This window comes from Panthera leo, chromosome D1 (assembly GCF_018350215.1).
Source record: "Panthera leo isolate Ple1 chromosome D1, P.leo_Ple1_pat1.1, whole genome shotgun sequence".
Lineage (NCBI taxonomy): Eukaryota > Metazoa > Chordata > Mammalia > Carnivora > Felidae > Panthera > Panthera leo.
This window is the reverse complement of record NC_056688.1, coordinates 54,776,228-54,799,219: the sequence shown is the minus strand read 5'-3', so window position 1 is coordinate 54,799,219 and position 22,992 is coordinate 54,776,228. Positions and strand designations below refer to the sequence as shown.

The following is a 22,992-nucleotide window of genomic DNA, read 5'->3' as shown; positions in this document are numbered from 1 at the left end:
TAAGGATGAAGAGACAGGAGAAGGCTAAGCCTCTGACTTTACCTGTGTGAATGCTGTTATTGAACATTTCTTTTTTGCTCTCTCTCCACCTAGAAGGAAACAGACCACCCATGAGTCTCACGGGCCTCTTCCAAAAAAGACAATAATCCAAGGCAATAGGCAGAAAAGAAACATTATCCAAATTCTCACTTAGGTACAGGGTTTATACTTTCTTCTTTAAAGGATAACTCACAAATGAAGAAATGATGGGCATGATGAGGTCAAACAACTATGGACTCCTCTAGCTAAAATTCTGCTACCTGGATGTTCCCTTTCCCACCTTGAATCTTGCAATCCTATAGCATTTGCCCTGCAAGGATTCTCAAATGTCATCTTGGACAGATAATAAGACTATAGCCTAGAAAGAAGCAGTTCACCCAGCAACTGAGGACCATAACCAGGGCTACAACCCGGGCTTCCCAGTTTGTGAACTTGCTTTGTTTCACGGAAGGTGGGAGTTGAGGCACTTGTTCTGTACAACCTTCAACCCTTGTCCTTTTCTAACTGGTCTATAATGAATCTGTAGTAACAGGATTTGACTAGGCTTCAGTGAGAGTCCATATCCTTAGAATATTGTCCTGTGTTGAGGTGGCAGAAAGGGTGTGAGGAGCTACAGGCAGCATGAGAAGAAATGACAGGTTCAAATTACAAACACTGTCTTCCTGAGAGCCTGCCACGTGGAATTACAGGAAGAGTCTAAGTGTTTTTTTCTGAACTTTACATAAGAACTACTTACACTTTTATCTTGGGAAAAATTCATTTAAAATAGCAACTATATGCTTACCAATGAAAATAAAATATGGCAAAAATGAGAACCGCAGAAACACTATCCATGAGAAGCCACATGAACATATAGTAACCTGGTGTCTGCAAAACAGAAAACAAAACAGTTTAAAAAACTACAGTTGGAAAGGATTTCAGATCACATGGGCCAAGTCCTATGCTCTCCTGCCAGGGTTGGGGGAAGAGCAGGGGAAAGGCTGAGCAGGTAAAGAAACTTTGACTGATGTGGTGGTCTCAAACACAGAGAGTACCTGCTGATATCCTAACAATCACCCCTTAGATGTGCAGGGGACTCTACATGGGACAAAGCACTTCATACTCTTTATCTCCCTTAACCCTCAGAGGAGTCCCAGAGAAGTCACATAGCAAGTCTATTCTGGACCTAGGACTCCATAGCTCAAGTTTCTTGACTTCTACCCCTCTGTGTTTTCATAGTACTGCTTCCCAAATCTGGCTGCACATCCAAGCATACCTGGACACCTTTGAGTAATACAGGGTCCTAGGTCTCACTACATATCTCAGAAACTACCATTTCTGCATTTTCATCTGCTTCTCGGATGATGCTGAAGCAACTGGACTGTGAGCTAGAGTCTAGGAATTTTTGTTCTAAATCATCATGTTTCAAATAAGTATGCTGAAATTAGAACTCCCCCTTAGCTAATGTTTCCCCTTCTCCATGCTCCTTGCCTGAATCACCCATTACCCAGAGCTCCATCTCCTTGGTCCTCTTGTGTGTTTTGTAATTCCCTGATTTGATCCTCCCTTTCCAACTCCATTGTTCCCTCTCCGTTGGGTCTGGGACTTTTTTTTCTTGAGCCATTCCTCACCTTATCCCAGGGTCTTTCTGTGGAGTGAATACTAACATTAATAATGACAGTAACACTAATGGTCATGATGACAACTAACAATTAATTAATTAGCATCATAGAGCTAAGGAAGTATTCTAAGCACTTTAAAGGTGTTTTCACACTTCATCCTCACCACAGCCCACTAAGCAGGTACGGTAGAAAACATTGAACCAACTTCCACTAAACCCAGGCTCTTAATCCCCTCTGGGAAACAGTGACTGATAGCTTGGCCTGCTACAGAATGCCCACCAAGTGAGCTGTCCATTTACTAAGAATCAGTCGTTCTTGGGGCGCCTGAGTGGCTCAGTTGGTTAAGTGTCCAACTCTTGATTTTGGCTCAGGTCACGATCTCCCAGTTCATGGGATCGAGTCCTGCATCTGGCTCTGCTAACAGCTTGGAGCCTGCTTGGGATTCTCTCTCTCTGTCCCTCCCCTGCTGTTGTCTGTCTGTCTGTCTGTCTGTCTGTCTCTCTCTCTCCCTCTCCCTCTGTCTCCCTCTCAAAATAAATAAACTTTAAAAAAATCCTTAAAAAGAATGTCATTCTTTCTCCTTAAATGGCTTAGAACAGTTGTACTTGTTGTAACTGTGCAGTGTAATTAAATGTCACTTAAATCTAAGTGAAAAAGAAGTATGTCATTTTTAAGAAAACTAAGCCAATGCTTTGAAAATCTCAATGAAGAAAGAACAGGTCATTAAAAAATAAACTGCAACTGAATGAGGTGTGAGTGAAACACTGTGAGAGACTAGGGTAAAAGGATTATGAAAATCTGGGTAAATCCCTCATTCAGACTGTTTCTCCCAATGACTTTGTTGTTTAAAGAAACAAAACTTAGAGGTCATAGCTGGTTTATTCAGTTGTTTAAATAAGCAAGTGAATACAGTATTCAATCAGCTAAAGTAACCTCAAAGACCTTGACTCTCTGTTACAAGGTAAATGAATATTTTAAATTAAAATAAAATGTGTGAAGTATGTATGTGACAGATTGTTTATAAATATGACCACAATATTCCTCCCAAAATGCAGGTCTGTGTGCAATGTGATTTTGCTGTTCCTCCCCATCAAGAAATGAAGTCTATTTCTCCACTATTCCACCTTGAATCTAGACTTGGCCATGTAATTTTCTTTGGCCAATGGAACATTAGCAAATATCACACCTAAAAAACCCTGAAAACTGCATGTGCATTAGGGCTTGACCTCTCTTGCAGCTGGGAATCCACTGCCACCAGGTGAACATGCTCAAGCTGGCCTCCTTGAGGATGACTGACAACATGAACAGAGACATCAGTCATCCCAGGTAAGACACTAGACATAAGAATGCGGTCATCCTAGACCAAGCTGGCTCAGACCAGAAGACCATTGAGCTATCATAAAGGATATAACAAAAAAATATTTGTTTGAGGCACTACATTTTAGCTGTCTGTTTTTAAGTAGTAAAGGCTGATCGACTGTGAAATAGATAGATAGATAGATAGATAGATAGATAGATAGATGATTTCCCACTTTAACTTTTTCAATTAACAGACCAGTGATCAGACTAGACTATGGTGGATAAAAATACTTCTGTTGTACTATCATTATCCCTAATTTACTAATAAATAAACTGAGGCACAGACAGGTTAACTAACATTTCCAAATTTACACAGTAAGTGGTAGAGCCAAGATTTGGATTTTCCTGAACAAAGAGGTGATGGGTCCTTTAAAAAAAGCCAGGCATAGGAGAAAGGCATAAAAGAAAACTTTATAGTTTTTGAATTTTGAATCACATGAATTTATTATCAATTCAAATAGTATTAATTCAAGTATTAAAATAAAAAGCTTTATTTAATAAAACTTCATTTAATATATGGAAAGGGACAACTTTGAAACATTACTGACTTAGGGGATAGGATTACGGAGTTGGGTGTTGCTTTCTGATGTATGTATTTTTGTAATGATTAAATTTCATATAATTAACAGATTTACTTTGTAATCAATTTTTTAAAAGAAAATGTTAGAAAACATATAGTACACATATGAAGGAAAATTATACAAGGACAGACAAGTAGCAAGGCTTCACCTATGCCAAGGGACCTGCCATCCAAGGTTTCCTTCAGGGTCATCTCCAGAAAGTTGCCCAAGCTACCAAGAAATAAGGTGTCAGTAATTTTACACAGCTACCAGAAGGCCTCAATGCAGTCCGGCTCCATGAGATTGTGACCTTGACCCTGATCTCCTTTCTTCTGGTTGTGACCCTAAACAAGGGCTAGTGAGGCTGGAGGTGTGGACAAGGCAACATGAAATAATTCTTCTCCTCAGTTAGGCTTCTATGCCTAAAGGTTTACCTTTCAAGGCAACTTGGAGTCTGGGTTTTTACTCTCAACTGGACACTTTTATTCTGAATTGAGTCTTTTTGGTGACTGAAAGTAAAATTTAAAAATTACCTAAGAGTAACTAGAAAAGTTATGGGACTGGAGTAAGATTTCATTCAGGAGCAGGGAAAGCCTACCTCACAGAGAAGTTTAAAGAGTCAATGGAGAGAAATTAAGCTGTTTTCTCTCATACACTATTGTGTTCCACTCTACTCTACACAGATAAGAAAAACAAGCTCTGCAGCAGTTAACTGGTTAGTTAGCCAGGGCTGTTTCCACAGATAGTAAGCGATAGGATTTAGCTGGGATTATAACCCAAGTATTCAGGTCCCCAAACCTCTGGCAATAAGCAGCAGCAGGGCTAGGAGGGGCAATTAAGCTAGGTGGCTGGACAGTGGTTCTCCTTTTCAGAAGGATTTTGTTCAGGACATACAGGTTTTTTCCTACAGCCCCTGTCACTATCACTGCATCTAGAAAGGTGGGGCTACAGTAACAAAACTCTGGAGTCAGACCTCATTTTGAATCTTGCATCATGCAACCATGTCCAAGAATCTTAGTATCTGAAAACTTGTTTCTTCATAGAGATAATGAAAGTGAGTAACTCAGAGGAACAAATTACATACTGCATGAAAAACACACTGTGAAGATTTGGTAAACAGCAATTACTATAACAATACTAATTTCTCCCTGCAAATCACAGAAGGATCTGGGTGAGAGAAGGGAGAATGCCTCATCTCCAATATCATAGAACTTTCTTTTAAGTAGCTCCCCAGGTGTCTGCACAGTGGACAATGTAGGTGTGGGGTAAGGGACTTAGACTCCTACTGTAACAGACTTGGAAGAACAATCTGGACAACCAGCTCACCATGAAGAAGTAAGGGTGATTTAGCTGACTCAGGGTCTGAATGTTGTCTGTGGTCACTGAGTGAATCCTGGAGCACCAGGCCAGTGAGTAGAGCCAAGGCTCATTGACGATATATAAATTGATGTTGATGTTAGCTGCTTTATAATCTCTGGAATAAAAACAGAACCCACAGGTGATTTAGTCTGAATCTAGACTTAATCTCACTTTCCTCATCTAAAAGGGTAACAGCCACCATGTTTGTGAGAGGCTGTTACTTAAAACACTAGAAGCAGCTGGTCCCGTAGCAACTTATGACATGCTACGCAGAATGGGTTCATGTTGCAATGAGGTAAAGGACTGGATTTAATACCTCTGCTCCTATACCAACAATGGTGTATTAGTAAACTGGATATCCTAAGGAAAAAAAAGAAAAACTAGGGAAAAAAGAGAAAGCACTATTTGTAGCATTTTCCAATTTCCATGGTATAAATACGCCTACCATAGTCAATTTCAAGCTACCACTAGTAAAACAGATTTGCAAAGTTTCTAACTATTTAATAACTGGCTTCCATGAGCTGGTATAAACCAGCTCCAGCACATGACTGTATAGCAACTCTACTTACTTTCATCAGAGTACTTACCACACTCTACTATATTTATCTGCTTTCCTATTAGTCTTCTTTACTTGACTATAATCAAATTAAAAGTAGAGACTGTGTATTATTCATTTTTGTATATCCATTACTTAGCATAATACCTGCCTTCATAAATGGTAAATGAAGGACTGAAGAAATAAATTTAAATATTATTTAAATTTCAAATGTAAAAAAATTTTACAAGTCTTGAGTAGAGGGAATGAAACCAAATGTTTCCCAATACAAAAAATATCAGCAGATACTTGTGCATTCTTTATAGAGAAAAGAAGAAAATAAGTATTGGAATACCTAGCAATTCTGGTCAAGTTGTCATTTTCAGGGATTTAAATTTCTCACAAAATACACCATGTAAATGGCTTCAAGAACTGTTTTAATTTTTTTAAATATAATTTACCATCAAGCCAGCTAAATTGGCAGAATAAATAAAAACATATGATCCAACTATATGCTGTCTTCAAGAAACTCATTTTAGACCCAAAGATACAGATAGATTGCAAATGAAAGAATAGAAAAAAGATATTCTGTGCAAATAGTAACCCAAATCAGCAGAGGTGGCTATACTGACATTAGACAATATAGGCTTTATATCAAAAAAGGTAGTAAGAGACAAAGAAAGACACTATATATTAATAAAAGGTTCAATACAGTAAGAAAATATAACAATTATAAACATTTACACACCAAATGACAGGCCAGGAAAAGGTACAGAGCAAAACCTGATAGAACTGAAGGGAGAAACAGACCAATTTGCAGTAATAATTGGACATTTCAATACCCTACTCTCAATAGTGGAATGAACAACCAGATCGAAGATAAGTAAGGAAATAGATGACTTAACACAAGAAACTAACTATACAGAATACAGACATATACAGAATACTTAACAATAATAGCATACACATTATTCTCAAGTGCACATAGGACATTTTGCAGGATAGGTCATATGTTAGGCCACAGATTAAGTCTCAATACATTTAAAAAGACAGATACCATACAAATTATCCTTTCCAACCACAAGCGGATGAAGCTAGAAGTCTGTAACACAAAACTGGAAAATTTACACATTCATGAAAAATTATACCACACACTTTTAAACAATCAATGCATCAAAAAATCACAAGGGAAATTAGAAAATACTTATAAATGAATGGAAATGAAAACATAACATACCAAAATTCATAGGATGAAGCAAAAGCGGTACAAGGGAGAAACTTATAACTATAAATGCTTATATTAAAAAAAATAAAAAATCTTAAATCAACAACCTATCTTTATATCTCAGAGAATTAGAAAAAGAACAAATTGACCCAACATAGCAAAAGGAAGAAAATAATAAAGATCACAGCTGATGTAAATTAGAGAAAAGAAAACCTATAGGGAAAAATCAATGAAACCAAAAGTTACTTCCTTGAATAAGATCAACAAAATTACATTCAGTTAGATGAACTAATAAAAAAGACTCAAAGTACTGAAATCAGAAATGAAACTAGGGATATTACTACCAATTTGATAGAAATAAAAAAATATATAAGAGAGTACTATGAACTTTTTGCCCCCAACAAATTTGGTAACATAGATGAAATGGACAAATTCCTAAAAACACAGAACCTACCAAGACTGAATCATGAAGAATGAAAAAATGTGAATATATCTATAATGAGTAAGGAGACTGAATCATTAGCCAAAAATATCCCAAAATAAAGTCCTAGACCCAATGACTTCACTGGTGAATTCCACCAAACATTTAAAGAACTGTGAAGAGCGAAAGTTTGACTTCTTTCTTGACAATTTTGATGCTTTTTATTTATTTTTGTTGTCTAACTGCTTAGGCTAGTACTTCGAACACTATTTTGAACAACAGTGGTGAGAGTGGATATCCCTGTCGTGTTCCTGATCTTAGGGGGAAAGCTCTCAGTTTTTCCCCATTGAGGGTGATAGTGGTGGGTCTTTCATACATGGCCTTTATGATGTTGAGGTATGTTCCTTCTATCCTTACTTTCTTGAGGGTTTTTATCAAGAAAGGATGCTGTATTTTGTCAAATGCTTTTTCTGCATCTATTGAGTGGATCATGTGGTCCTTATCCTTTCTTTTATTAATGTGATGACTCACAATGATTGATTTGTGGATATTAAACCAGCCCTGCATCCCAGGAATAAATCCCACTTGATCATGCTCAATAATTCTTTGAATGTATAATTGGATCCAGTCTGGTAGTATCTTGTTAAGACTTTTTGCATCCATTTTTATCAGAAAAATTGGTCTATAGTTCTCCTTTTTAGTGGGGTCTTTGGTTTTGGAATCAAGGTAATGCTGGCCTCATAGAATGTGTTTGAAATTTTTCCTTCCGTTTCTATTTTTTGGAACAGCTTCAAAAGAATAAGTATTAACTCTTCTTTAAATGTTTGGTAAATACTCCTGGAAAGCCACCTGGCCCTGGATTTCTTTATTGGTTATGGGTCTTTTCAAATTTTAGATTTCTTCCTGTTTCAGTTTTGGTAGTTTATATGTTTCTAGGAATTTGTCCATTTCTGCCAGATTGCCCAATTTGTTGGTATAAGTTGTTCATAATATTCTCTTATTATCCTTTGTATTTCTGAGATGCTGGTTGTGATCTCTCCTCTTTCATTTGTGATTTTATTTAGTTTGGTCCTTTCCTTTTCTTTGTGATAAATCTGGCTAGGGGTTTATCAGTTTTGTTAATTCTTTCTAAGAACCAGCTCCTGGTTTTGTTGATCTGTTCTGGTTTTTTTATTTTGATATCATTAATTTCTTCTCTAATCTTTATTATTTCCTTTCTTCTGCTGCTTTTGGGCTTTATTTGCTGTTCTTTTTCTGGCTTCTTTAGGTGTAAGGTTAGGTTGAGTATTTGAGACATTTCTTCCTTCTTTAGGAAGGCCTGGATTGGTATATACTTTCCTCTTATGACTACCTTTGCTGCATCCCAGAGGTTTTGGACTGTAATGTTTTCATTTCCATTGGCTTCCATGTACTTTTTAATTTCCTCTTTAATTTCTTGGTCAAGTCATTCATTCTTTACTAGAATGTTCTTTAATCTGGAAGTATTCTTGGTCTTTCCAAATTTTTCTTGTGGTTGATTTCAAGTTTCATAGCATTGTGTTCTGAAAATATGCCTGGTATGATATCAATCTTTTTGTACTTCTTGAGGGCTAATTTATGACCTAGTATGTGATCTATTCTGTAGAATGTTCCATGTGCACTTGAAAAGAATGTGTATTCTACTGCTTTAAGATGGAATGTTATGAATATATCTGTTAAGTCCATTTGGTCCCGTGTGTCATTCAAAACCATAATTTCCTTGTTGATTTTTTGCTTAGATGATCTGTCCATTACTGTAAATGGGGTGTTAAAGTCCCTTACTATTATGGGATTATTATCAATGAATTTCTTTATGTTTATGCTTAATTGATGTATACATTTGGGTTCTTTCAAGTTGGGGGAATAAATATTTACAATTGTTAGCTCTTCTTGATGGACAGACCCCTTAATTATGACATAATTCCCTCCTTCATCACTTGTTACACTTCATCTTTGTCTTAAAATCTAGTTTGTCTGACATAAGTATAGCTACTCTGGCTTTCTTTTTTTTTTAGGTTTATTTTTATTTATTTTGAGAGAGAGAGAGAGCAAGCAGGAGAGGGGTACAGAGGGAGACAGAATCCCAAGCAGGTTCCATGCTATCAGCACAGAGCCTGATGCGGGGCTCAAATTCATAAAACATGAGACCCTGACCTGAGCTGAAACCAAGTTTCAGCCACTAAACCAACTGAGCCACCCAGGTGCCCCATCTTTTGACATCCATTAACATGATAGTTCTCCATCCCCTCACTTTCAATCTGCAGGTCTCTTTAGGTCTAAAATGAGTCTCTTGTAGACAGCATATCGATGGGTCTTGTTTTTTTTTATCTATTCTGAAACCCTATGTCTTTTAATTGGAGCATTTAGGCCATTTACAATTAGAGTGATTACGGAAAGATATTGTGTTGCCTGTAGAGTTGGTGTTTCTGATAATGTTCTCTAGTCCTTTCTAGTCTGTTACTTTTGGTCTTCTTTGTTTTATTTTTATTTTTCTCCAGAGTCCCCCTTACGATATCTTGCAGGGCTGATTTAGTGGTCACAAACTCTTGTTAGTTTTTGTTATCTGGGAAATTCTTTATCTCTCCTTCTATTTTGAATGACAGCCTTGCTGGATAAAGAATTTTTGGCTGCATATTTTTCCCATTCAGCATATTGAATATATCTTGCCACTCATTTTTGGCCTGCCAACTTTCTGTGGACAGATATGCTGCAAACCTGATCTATCTTCCCTTGTAAGTTAAGGACTTTTTTCCCTTGTTACTTTCAGGATTCTTTCCTTGTCTGTGTATTTTGTGAATTTGACTATGGTGACTTGGTGATGGTCAGCTTTTGTTGAATCTAATGGGAGTTCTCTGTGCTTCTTGAATTTTGATGTCTGTGTCCTTCCCCAGATTAAGAAAGTTTTCAGCTATAATTTGGTCACATAAATGGTCCCTTTTTCTTTCTCTTCATCTTCTGGGACTCCTATAGTTGAATTTCATTCCTTTTTAATAAGTCACATAGCACTCTATGTGGAAGACCCAAAATACTCCACCAAAAAACTACTAGAGCTGATATATGAATTCAGCAAAGTCACAGGATATAAAATCAATGTACAGAAATCGGTTGCATTTCTATATACCAATAATGAAGCAACAGAAAGAGAAATCAAGGAATCTATCCCATTTACAATTGCAAAAAAAAATAATAATAATAACATAACTAGGAATAAACCTAACCAAAGAGGTAAATGATCTGTATGCTGAAAACTATAGAAAGCTTATGAAAGAAATTGAAGAAGACACAAAGAAGTGGAAAAACATTCCATGCTCATGGATTAGAAGAAAAATATTGTTAAAATGCCAATGCTGCCCAAAGCAATCTACACATTCAATGCAATCCCTATCAAAATGCCACCAGCATTCTTCACAGAGCTAGAACAAACAATTCTAAAATTTGTATGGAACCAGAAAACATCCAGGATAGGCAAAGTAATGTTGAAAAAGAAAATCAAAGCTAGAGGCATCACAATTCTGGAATTCAAGCTGTATTACAAAGCTGTAATCATCAAGACAGTATATATTTACTAGTCCAAAAACAAACAAATAGATCAATGGAATAGAATAGAGAACCTAGAAATGGACCCACAAATATATGGCCAACTAATGTTCAACAAAGCAGGAAAGAATATCCAGTGGAAAAAGACACTCTCTTCAGCAAATGGTGTTGGGAAAACTGGACAGCGAAATGCAGAAGAATGAACCTGGACCACTTTCTTACACCATACACAGAAATAAACTCAAAATGGATGAAAGACCTAAATGTAAGACAGGAAGCCATCAAAATCCTCAAGGAGAAATCAGGCAAAAACCTCTTTGACCTGGGCCTCAGCAACTTCTTACTCAGCACATCTCCAGAGGCAAGGGAAATAAAAGCAAAAATTAACTACTGGAATCTCATCAAGATAAAAAGCTTCTGCACAGCCAAGGAAACAATCAACAAATAAAAGGTAACTGACAGAATGGGAGAAAGTAGTTGCAAATGATGTATCAGATAAAGGGTTAGAAGCCAAAATATGTAAAGAACTTATCAAACTCAACACCAAAAAAACAAATAATCCAGTGAAGAAATGGGCAAAAGACATGAAAAGACCCATTTCCAAAGAAGAGATACAGATGGCAAACAGACACATGAAAAGATGCTCAATATCACTCATCATCAGAGAAACACAAATCACTGAGATATGTAAAACCACAATGAGATACCACCTCACTCCTGTCAGAATGGCTAAAATTAACAACTCTAGATTTTTATCCAAAGGATACAGAAATGCTTATTCAAAGGGGCACAGGCATACCAATATTTAGAGCAGCACTATCAACAATAGGCAAAGTATGGAAGGAGCCCATATGTCCATCAACTGATGAATAAATAAAGAAGATATGGTATGTATACACACACACACACACACACACACACACACATACATACATACATACACGATGGACAATGGAATACTACTTGGCAATCAAAAGAATGAAATCTTGCCATTTGCAACATGGATGGAACAAGAATATATTATGCTAAAGGAAATAGTCAGAGAAAGATAAATATCATATTATTTCACTCACATGAGGAATTTAAGAAACAAAACAGATGAACGTGGGGGAAGGGAAGGAAAAATAAGATAAAAACAGAGATGGAGGCAAACCATAAGAGACTCTTAAATACAGAGAACAAACTGAGAGTTGCTGGAGGGGTATTGGGCAGGGGGATGGGCTAAATGGGTGATAGGCATTAAAGAGGACACTTGTTGGGATGAACACGGGGTGTTATATGTAAGTAATGTATCACTAAATTCTACTCCTGAAACCATCATTACAATGTCCTTGGATTTAAATAAATTTTACAAATATAATAATAATTTGAAAAAACATAAAGAGGAACTAATACCAACCCATTAAGAAGGCTACATCAAAAAAACAGAAAACACTGATATGGAGGATGTGGAGAAATTGGAACCCTTGTATAATGCTGGCATAGCTGTTCTGGAAACCAGTATAACCGTTCTTCAAAATATTAAAAATGGAATTATTTTTGAAATTATTTATTTAAACTCAAGTTAGTAAAATGGCAAAAAGTAACAATAAAAAAGGAGAGATAAAATGTTTCTCAGATATACTAAAGTTACAGGAGTTCATCACAACTAAATCAGCTTTATAAGCAGCTTTGTAAGAAAGAGTTAAGGAGAATTCTTTAAGTAAAAAGAAAAGGCTATAATTAGAAAATTATGAAAGGAAAAAAATTCACAGTTAAGAGCAACCATAGATTAATCACTTATAAAGCCAGTAAAGAGGTTAAATCATAAAAACAGTAAAACTAATCATATCTATAAAAATTAGTCAAAGGATACACAAAATAAAAAGATGTAAAATATGACATTATATGCATAAAATGTGGAGGGGAAGTAAAAATTAGTGCTTTTAGAATGTGCTCAAACTTAAGTGACCATAAACTTAATGTAGACTGCTACGCACTGAAGATGTTATATATAAATTCAATGGTAACCACAAATTAAAAACCTGTAATATATACACAAAAATTAGAGAAAGGAATCCAAGCATACCACCAAAGAAAGCCATCAATGCACAGGGAAGAGAGCAAGGGAAGAAAACAAGAACAGAGAAAACTACAAAGCAACCATGAAACAAATGTAAAATGGTAATAAGTACATATATATCAACAAGTACTTTAAATGTAAGCAGACTAAGTGCTCCAATCAAAATACAAAAAGTGACAGAATGGCTAGAAAAAATAAGACCAATCTTATGCTGCCTACAAGAGACTCAGTTCAGGCCTGAAGACACATATAGACTGAAAGTGAAAGGATGGAAAAACTTATTCCATGCAAATGGAAGCAGGGGAAAAAAAAGGCCAGTGTAGCAATATTTATATCAGACAAAATGGACTTTAAAACACAGACAACAAGAGACACAGAAGGGCACTACATGATGATAATTAATCCAACAAGAGGCTATAACAACTCTAAGTATCTATGCACACAACACCTTAGCACCTATTCAAATATTAGCAGTAATAAAGGGAGAAGATGACAGTAACACAATTATAGTAGGAGACTTTAACACTACTCTTAAAATCAATGGATAGATCACTCAGACAGAAAATAAACAAAGGAACACTGGCTTTGAAAGATACATTAGACCTAACAGATATATACAGAATATTCCATCCACAAATAGCAGAATATTTTTTTAATTGCAACAGGGAACATTCTCCGGAACAGATCATGTTAGTCCACAAAACAAGTATCAATAACTTTAGCAAGACTGGAATCACATTAAGCATCTTTTCCAAATACAACAGCATGAAACTTGAAATCAATTATAAGAAAACAAACTGGAAAAACCACAAATACATGGAGGCTAAACAACATGCTACTAAACAACCAATGGATCAACAAAGAAATCAAAGAGGAAATAAAATATACATAAACACTGCAGCACCTGGGTGGCTCAGTTGGTTAAGCATCTGACTCTTGATCTCAGCTCAGGTCATGAACTCACGGGTTCGTGAGTTTGAGCCCGGCATCAGGCTCCACACTGGGAAACTACTTGGAATTCTTTCTCCTTCCCTCACTCTCTGCCCCTCACCTGCTTCCATTCATTCTCTCTCTCTCTCTCTCTCTCTCTCTCTCTCACACACACACACACACACACACACAAAACATACATACATATATATATGTGTGTGTATATATATATACATATACATACTGGATGGCTCAGTTGGTGAAGCGTCTGACTTCGGCTCAGGCTGTGATCTTGTAGTTTGTGAGTTTGAGTCCCAGGTTGGTCTCTGTGCTGACAGCTAAGAGCCTGGAGCCTGCTTCAGATTCTGTGACTCCCTCTCTCTCTGCCACTCCCCCACTCACACTCTGTGTCTCTCAAAAAATAAACGTTTAAAAAAATTTATTAAAAAAATAAAGTGAACCATTTTCTTACTAAACCCTACACAAAAATAAACAAAATGAAATAAAGGCCTAAATGTGAGACCTGAAACCATAAAACTCTTAGAATAAATCATAGGCATTAGGCCTTAGAAACAGGAAAAAAACAAGCCTTAGAAGAGGAAAAAAAGCAAAAATTAACTATTGGGATTACATCAAAATGAAAAGCTTTTGCACAGCAAAGGAAACCATCAACAAAATGATAAGGCAACCTACTGAATGGAAGAAGATATTTGCAAATGATATATCCAATAAGGGATAATATCAAAACCTGCAAATATCTTATAAACTTAACACCCAAAAGCAATCTGATTTTTAAAATTGACAAAGAATCTGAACAGACATTTTTCCAAAGAAGACATACAAAAAGATGCTCAATCTCATTCATCATTAGAGAAGGGCAAATCAAAATCACAATGAGATATCACCTTACGCCTGTCAGAATGGCTGGTAATAAAAAGGGAAGAAATAATAAGGGCTGGTGAAGAAACCCCTGTGCACTGTTGGTGGGAATGTAAATTAGTACAGCCACTGTAGAAAAGAGGATGGGTGTTCCTCAAAAAATTAAAAATATAAATACCATAAGACCCAGTAATTCCACAACTAGATATTTACCCAAGAAGAACAAAAATGATCTCAAAAAGATATATGCACCCCTACGTTTATTGGAGATTTACAAAAACCAAGATATGGAAGCAGCTCAAGTGTCCATCAAAAGATGAATGGATAAAGATGTGGTATATTTATACACAATGAAATATTACTCAGCCATAAAACAGAATGAGATCTTGCCATCTGTGATAACATAGATGGACCTAGAAAGTATTATGCTAAATGAAATAAGTCAGACACAAAAGGACAAATACCATATGATTTCAATTATATGTGGAGTCTTAAAAACAAAGTAAATGAATAACCAAACAAATAAGCAAATGCAATAACAGACCCATAAATATAGAGAACAAACTAATGGTTGCCAGGGGGGAATAACAGTCATAGGGATAAAAGATACAGCATAGGGAATATAGCCAATGGTACTGTAAGAGCCTTATATGGTGACAGATGGTAGCTACACTTGTGGTAGGCATAGCATAAAGTGTAGAGTTGTGGCATCACTATGTTGTACACCTGAAACTAATGTAATGTTGTGTGTCAGTTATAATGCAATAAAAAAAGAAATGTTTAAAAAAAGTAAATTATGAGAGCAGATGTATACTATTTATTCTATGCTTTAAGATTTGAAAAACTGAAGTATGCTTTTATTAATTACGCACCACAATATAATTACTATTTTAAACTCCAAATCTAATTCCACCTTTATATTATGTTCATAAGAAGGCTTATGCTCCTGTTGTCATATCTAAAACTCAAACATAAAGTTTCTATAAATAAAAAAAATAAAGAAGAGCAAATTAAACTAAGGTAAGTAGAAGAAGAAAAGAACAAAGTACAGAAATCAATGAAATGGGAAAGTAAATGTGCTAACAAAGCCATAATTGGGTGTTTTGAAATGGTTAATAAAATTCATTAACTCCCGGCAAGACTGACCACGGAAAAGAGGGAAAATAAGAATTTCTACTAGCAAAATGTAATCTGATTTTTAAAATGTGATTATGTGTGATAAAGGATTAGTACCTAAAATCTATAAAAAACTTAGCAACTCAACACCCAAAAAACAAGTAATCCAGTGAAGAAATGGGCATAAGACATGAATAGACATTTTTCCAAAGAAGACATTCAGATGGCTAACAGACACATGAGAAGATGCTCAACGTCACTCATCATCAGAGAAACACAAATCAAAACCACAATGAGATACCACCTCACATGTGTCAGAATGGCTAAAATTAACAACTCAGGAAACAACAGATGATGTTGAGGATGCAGAGAGAGGGGAACCCTTTTGAACTGGTGGTGGGAATGCAAACTGGTGCAGCCACTCTGGAAAACAGTATGGAGGTTTCCCAAAAAGTCAAAAATAGAACAACTCTATGATTCAGTAACTCCACTACTAGGTATTTACCCAAAGGATACAAAAATACAGCTTCAAAGGGGTAAATGCACCCTGATGTTTACAGCAGTATTATCAACAACAGCCAAACTATGGAAGGAGCCCAAGTGCCTAACAACAGATGAATGGATAAAGAAGATGTCATATATACATATACATATGTATAGGTACGTACACACACACACACACACACACACACACACACACACACGTACAATGGAATGTTACTCAACTATCAAAAAGAATGAAATCTTGCTATCTGCAATAATGTGGATGGAGCTAGAGTATTATGCTGAGTGAAGTCAGTCAGAGAAAGACAAAGACCATATGATTTCAAACTCATATGTGGAATTTAAGAAACAAAACAGACAAGCATAGAGGAAGGAGGAAAAAAAGAGAAGGAAGCAAACCATAAGAGAGTCTTAACTATAGAGAACAAATGGAGGGTTGCTGGAGGAGGTAGAGGGAGGGATGGGCTAAATAGGTGATGGGTATTAAGGAGGGCATGTGGCGTGATAAGCACTGGGTGTTGTATGTAAGTGATGAATCACTAAATTCTACCCCTGAAACCAATATTACCCTACGTTAACTAACTAGAATTTAAATAAAAACTTGAAGTCCAAAAAAAAAAAAGAAAAAGAAAAAAAATGTATTGAATTAGAGATGAATGCACTAAATGCCACTGAACTGTTCATTTTAAAATAGTTAATTTTATGTTATGCAGGTTTCACCTCAATAAATTAGTACTTACAGTTAAAATTTTAAAACACTATAAAATTTCCACATCAGAAATAAAGCAGAGGGCATTTCTATATTCATATAATTTTTATTAAAATAATATATTTAAAGCATTCTTAGTCTAAGTGGCAAGGTCACAATGTCTTGTGACAGTGGTCAGAGTACGAAGTGAGCATAATCACAGAGAATGTATTAGAAATGTGACTGTAATTACAAATATCCTTGTCATAAACACTACACAAATAAGTGAAGGTACAACTACTTAATTTCTTAAAATGCAGTGGTCCTTGAGGAGAATTACTTGGAATAATGTACAACTCATGAATTTATCACAATCACCTTTGCAGTACAGCTACATGGAAAAACCCTTATTGTCTTTACTATAATATATGGTTTCCTTACAGAAAAGGATGGTGCCTTCTGACTTTTCCCATAAAACTAGCATGGTGCACTGGTACATATTATTACTCAGGAAATATTTGTTGAGCTAAATTAAACTGCTTCACTTTGTAACAAGACTCAGGGTACGATTCCTCTCAAATCTGATGCCATTTGAAATTATGCCCACATAACTATAGCCAAGGAATAACTTTAAAGCCCTAGGGTGAAAGAACTCTGGAGTCTGTGAGACCTATATTTAAATCTCAGTTTGGTCCCCTACTGATCAAGTACATTAATTTTGGTGAATTACGTAGCCTGCCTGAACTTTGCCTCTTTGGGGGCAAGTTTCCTCATTTGCAAAATGGGGATGATGATAATTTCCAGGGCATGGCAGGTAAGGATGGTGATGGTAAAAGAAGCAGCTAACACTTAATTGTGTTCTTACATTTGCCTAGCATTTTGCATGTGCATAATATGAAGAATAATTTCCTCTAATCATTAAACCAGTCCATCAGGGTACTATTATTTTTTTCTTTAGGTTATTGCTATTCAGAGCTGTCAGCACAGAGCTTGATGCAGGGCTCCAACTCATGAACTGCAAAATCATGACCTGAGCCAAAGTTGGACACAACCAACGGAGCCACCCAAGCAGCCCAGTTATTGCTATTCTTATTTACAAATGAGAAAATGGATGATTAGAAATCTGTCCAAAGTCATATGTGTGTGTAGCTGGTGGGTAGGCCAGGATTTGAAAAAGAGCCTATGGTCTAACAACCACAGAACTTGACACATAATAAAGGCTCAATAAATGGAAGCTATTATAATTATTTTTTTAACTACTACATCAATCTAAATTATGATTAGGAGGGGCACCTGGGTGGCTCAGTCGGTTAGCTGATTTCAGCTCAGGTCATGATCTCATGGTTGTGAGATTGAGCCCCATGGTGGACTCGGTCCTGGGCATGGAGCCTGCTTAAGATTCTCTCTCTCGGGAGAAGCCAAGATGGTGGAACAGCATGGAAGGGTTGTTTTTGCATCTCGTGTCCATGAAATACTGCCAGATCAACACTCAACCATCCTGTACACCTAGAAAACTGATTTGAGGATTAACACAACAATCTGCACAACCTGAACCACAGAACTCAGCAGGTACACAGAGTAGAGAGGTGAACTTGGGGAGAGAGAAGCTGGGGAGGGCAGGGAGCTGTTTTTGCTTGCAGAGAGAAAATGGAGAAGGTGGGGAGGGGGGAGGATATGGAAAAGCACCCCCCCCCCCCGCCAAAAGCAGCTGGAGAGAAGGTGGAAAAGTGGAAACAGCCACAGGGACTGAACTAAAAAGGGAAAAAGGAGAAAGGAGAGGGTTTAAATTCCACTAAGACTCTATAAACAGGGGGAGCACAGAGTCTGAAACTCCGTAGCTTGATACCTGGCAGTGCTCTGGTGGGAAGGGCAAATCCCCAGGAGCAGAGTGAAGTCCGGTTGGTTCTTGGGCCACATGGGAATAGGCAGTTCTCCTGAAGGGAGAACATTTAGTAGAGGCTGTGCAGAACCCCCACCAGCAAAGGTACCAGCAGACCTTGGAGAACAACCACATTCACTGGTGCTGGAACAAAGTCGCTAAGGGTGAACCCTGGTGCCAGATGTGTGTTATGTTTTTCCATAATTCCTAAAATACTGTTGCTACACGACCGTGTGAACTTTTTCTGGGGCAGGCTGGCACCAAGCCACAGTCTCTGGGCATTGGCAGCAGCATGGTCCTGCGAACGTTCCTGGGTGCAGCCGGCACCCAGCCAATGCCCAGTGAGACCCTCTCCCAGAAAGTCTGAGTGGGACAAAGCCGCAGTCCCTCAGAAGTGAGGGGTTGGGAAACAGCTGCATCTGAGATAAAACTCAGGAAGGAGGTGCTGCCTGGCAACCTGATGGCTTGGTCATGGACAGTATAAAAGTGGGGAGTGGACAGAAGCCAGAGACAAAGGACAGGTGCATGATTGCTGATCTGGGAGAAAAGAGTTTCGATACTAGAGACTGGGTAGCTGGGTGAAGCCATTTTCACCCCTCCCACACATGCGCATACACACCTATCAAGCACCACAACAATCCACCCCAGTAAGCTAAGCAGTGCCATCTAGTGGAGAATGGAGCCATTACACTACTGAGCCCCGCCCAACTGGGCCAACATAGCTCTTCAGGAACACAAGTCTCTCCACCTGCTTAGTTTACAGACTATAAATTGATTCACAGTCTGACTTCTAAAGAAAATGATGTAATTTCAATCATATTTTGGTCTGTTTGCTGGTCCATCTATTCAATTTTCTTTTTTCTCTCTTTTTCATTTCTTTTCTTTTCTTGAATACAGAAAGAGAAAAAATTATTTTTACTTTCAATTTTTATTAAAAATATTTTTATTTTTTTCTACTATATTTTTTACTTTTTTGTAAATTTCTCAAATTCTATTTTACTTCCATCATTTCATTTTATTCTACTTCACTCAATTCATTTTTTCAAATTTTCAAACATTTTTCTTTTTTTTTCTTCCCCTTTTCCTCTAATCTATCAAGCTCCTTTGAACAACCAGACTAAAACACACCTAGGATCTGGCATCATTTATATGATTTGTGTGTGTGTGTGTGTGTGTGTGTGTGTGTGTGCTGTTTTTAATTTTTTTAATTTTAATTTTTTTTACCTTATGAACTCCTTTTCTCCCCTGAAAATGATGAAATGAAGGAATTTACCCCAAAAGAAACAGCAGGAAGAAACGACAGCCAGGGACTTAACACAGATATAAGCAAGATGTCTGAACCGGAATTTAGAATTACTGTAATAAGAATACTAGCTGGGGTCTGAAAATAGACTAGAATCCCTCTCTGCAGAGACAAAAGAAGTAAAAGCTAGTCAGGATGAAATTTTAAAAAATGCTATAACTGAGCTGCAATCTCAAATGGCTGCCACAGTGGCAAAGATGGATGAGGCAGAGCAGCGAATCAGTGATACAGAGGACAAATTTGTGGAGAATAATGAAGCAAGAAAAAGGGAGGAAAATAAGGCAAAGGAGCACGATTTAAGAATTAGAGAAACCAGTGACTCATTAAAAAGGAACATCAGAATCATAGGAGTCCCAGAAGATGAAGAGACAGAAAAAGGGGTAGAAGTGTTATGTGAGCAAATCATAGCAGAAAACTTTCCTGACCTGGGTAAAGACAAAGACAACAAAATCCAGGAAGCACAGAGGACTCCCATTAGATTCAACAAAAACCAACCATCAATAAGGCATATCATAGTCAAAATCACAAAATACTCAGGCAAGGAAAGAATCATGAAAGCAGCAAGGAAAAAAAAAGTCCTTATCCTAGAAGGGAAGACAGATCAGGTTTGCAGCAGACCTATCCGCAGAAGCTTGGCAGGCCAGAAAGGAGTGGCAGGATATATTCAATGTGCTGGATCAGAAAAATATGCAGTCAAGAATTCTTTATCCAGCAAGACTATCATTCAAAATAGGAGAGATTAAAAATTTCCCAAACAAAAATTAAAGGAGTTTGTGACCACTAAACCAGCCCTGCAAGAAATTTTAAGGGGGACTCTCTGAGGGGAAAAAAGATGAAAAAAAAAAGAGAGAGAGAGAGAGAGACCAAAAGCAACAAAGACTAGAAAGGACCAGAGAACACCACCAGAAACTTCCAACTCTACAAGAAACATAATGGCAGTACATATCTTTCAGTACTCACTCTAAATGTCAATGGACTCAATCCTCCAAACAAAAGACATACGGTAGCAGAATGGATAAGAAAACAAGATCCATCTATATGCTGTTTATAAGAGACCCACTTTAGACCTACAGACACCTTCATATTGAAAGTAAGGGGATGGAGAACCATTTATCATGCTAATGGTCAACAAAAGAAAGCTGGAGTAGCCATACTTATATTAGACAATGTAAACTTTATTTATTTATTTATTTTTTAACGTTTATTTACTTTTGAGACAGAGAGAGACAGAGCATGAATGGGGGAGGGTCAGAGAGAGAGAGGGAGACACAGAATCTGAAACAGGCTCCAGGCTCTGAGCTGTCAACACAGAGCCCAACGTGGGGCTCAAACTCACGAACCGTGAGATCATGACCTAAGCCGAAGTCAGACGCTTAACCAACTGAGCACCCAGGCGCCCCAGACAATGTAGACTTTAAAATAAAGACTAATAAGAGATGAAGAAGGGCATTATATCATAATTAAGGGATCTATCCACTAAGAAGACCTAACAGTTGTAAACATTTATACTCCAAATGTGGAATATATAAATCAATTAACCACAACATAAAGAAACTCATTGATAATACTACCATAATAGTATGGGACTTCAACACCCCACTTGCAACAATGGACAGATCATCTAAACAGAAAGTCAACAAGGAAACAATGGCTTTGAATGACACACTGACCGGATGGACTTAACAGATATATTCAGAACATTTCATCCTAAAGCAACAGAATATACATTCTTCTCCAGTGCACATGGAATGTTCTCCAGAATAGATCACATACTGGGACACAAATCAGCCCTCAACAAGTACAAAAAGATCGAGACTATACCGTGCATATTTTCAGACCACAACACCATGAAACCTGATATCAACCATAAGAAACAATTTGGAAAGATAAAAAATACTTGGAGACTAAAGAATATCCTACTGAAGAATGAATGGGCGAACCAAGAAGTTAAAGAGGAATTAAAAAGTACATGGAAGCCAATGAAAATGATAACACCACAGCCCAAATCTCTGGGACACAGCAACGGTGGTCATAAGAGGGAAGTATATAGCAATCCAGGCCTTCCTAAAGATGGAAGAAAGGTCTCAGATACACAACCTAACCTTACACGTTAAAGAGTTGGAAAAGGGACAGCAAATAAAACCCAAAGGCAGCAGAAGACAGGAAATAATAAAGACTGAGCAGAAATCAATGCTATCAACCAAAAGAAACAGTAGAACAGATCAATGAAACCAGAAGCTGGTTCTTTGAAAGCATTAAAAAAATTGATAAACCACTAGCCACTTTGATCAAAAAGAAAAGGGGAAAGGATCCAAATAAATAAAATCAAGAATGAAAGAGGAGAGATCACAACCAACACAGCAGAAATACAAACAATAATATCAGAATATTATAAGCAATTATACGCCAATAAAATGGGCAATCTGGAAGAAATGGACAAATTCCTAGAAACATATAAACTACCAAAACTGAAACAGGAACAAATAGAAAATATGAACAGACCCATAACCAGTAAAGAAATCTAATTTGTAATCAAAAATATCCCAAAAAACAAGAGTCCAGGGCCAGATGGCTTTCCAGAGAAATTCTACCGAACATTTAAGGAAGAATTAACACCTATTCTCTTGAAGCTGTCCCAAAAAACAGAAATGGAAGGAAAACTTCCAAACTCTTTCTATGCATCCAGCATTATCTTGATTCGAAAACCAGTAAACCACTAAAAAGGAGAACTATAGACCAATTTCCCTGATAAACATACATGTAAAAATCCTCAATAAGACATTAGCCAACCAGATCCAATAGTACATTAAAAAATTATTCACCATGACCAAGTGAGATTTATACCTGGGATGCAGGGCTGGTTCAATATCCACAAAATAATCAATGTGATTCATCACATCAATAAAAGAAAGGACAAGGACCACATGATCCTCTCAATAGATACAGAGAAAGCATTTGACAAAATACAGCATCCTTT

General features: G+C 36.9%; 1 protein-coding gene across 10 annotated transcripts in view; it reads right to left on the bottom strand.

Moving 5' to 3' along the window:
* GDPD4 (glycerophosphodiester phosphodiesterase domain containing 4) overlaps positions 1–22,992 on the bottom strand; it is a 196,534-nt gene that overhangs the window by 62,521 nt on the left and 111,021 nt on the right. For all 10 annotated transcript variants that reach the window (XR_006193357.1, XR_006193356.1, XM_042903891.1 and 7 more), the window contains 3 exons: positions 4,886–5,033; positions 824–906; positions 43–89 (listed from right to left, as the gene is read on the bottom strand). Coding sequence is in view for 8 of the 10 variants with exons in the window: in XM_042903891.1 (XP_042759825.1) it covers positions 43–89; positions 824–906; positions 4,886–5,033 (278 nt within the window). In the remaining 2 variants the exon portion in view is untranslated. The remainder of the gene's footprint in view (positions 1–42; positions 90–823; positions 907–4,885; positions 5,034–22,992) is intronic.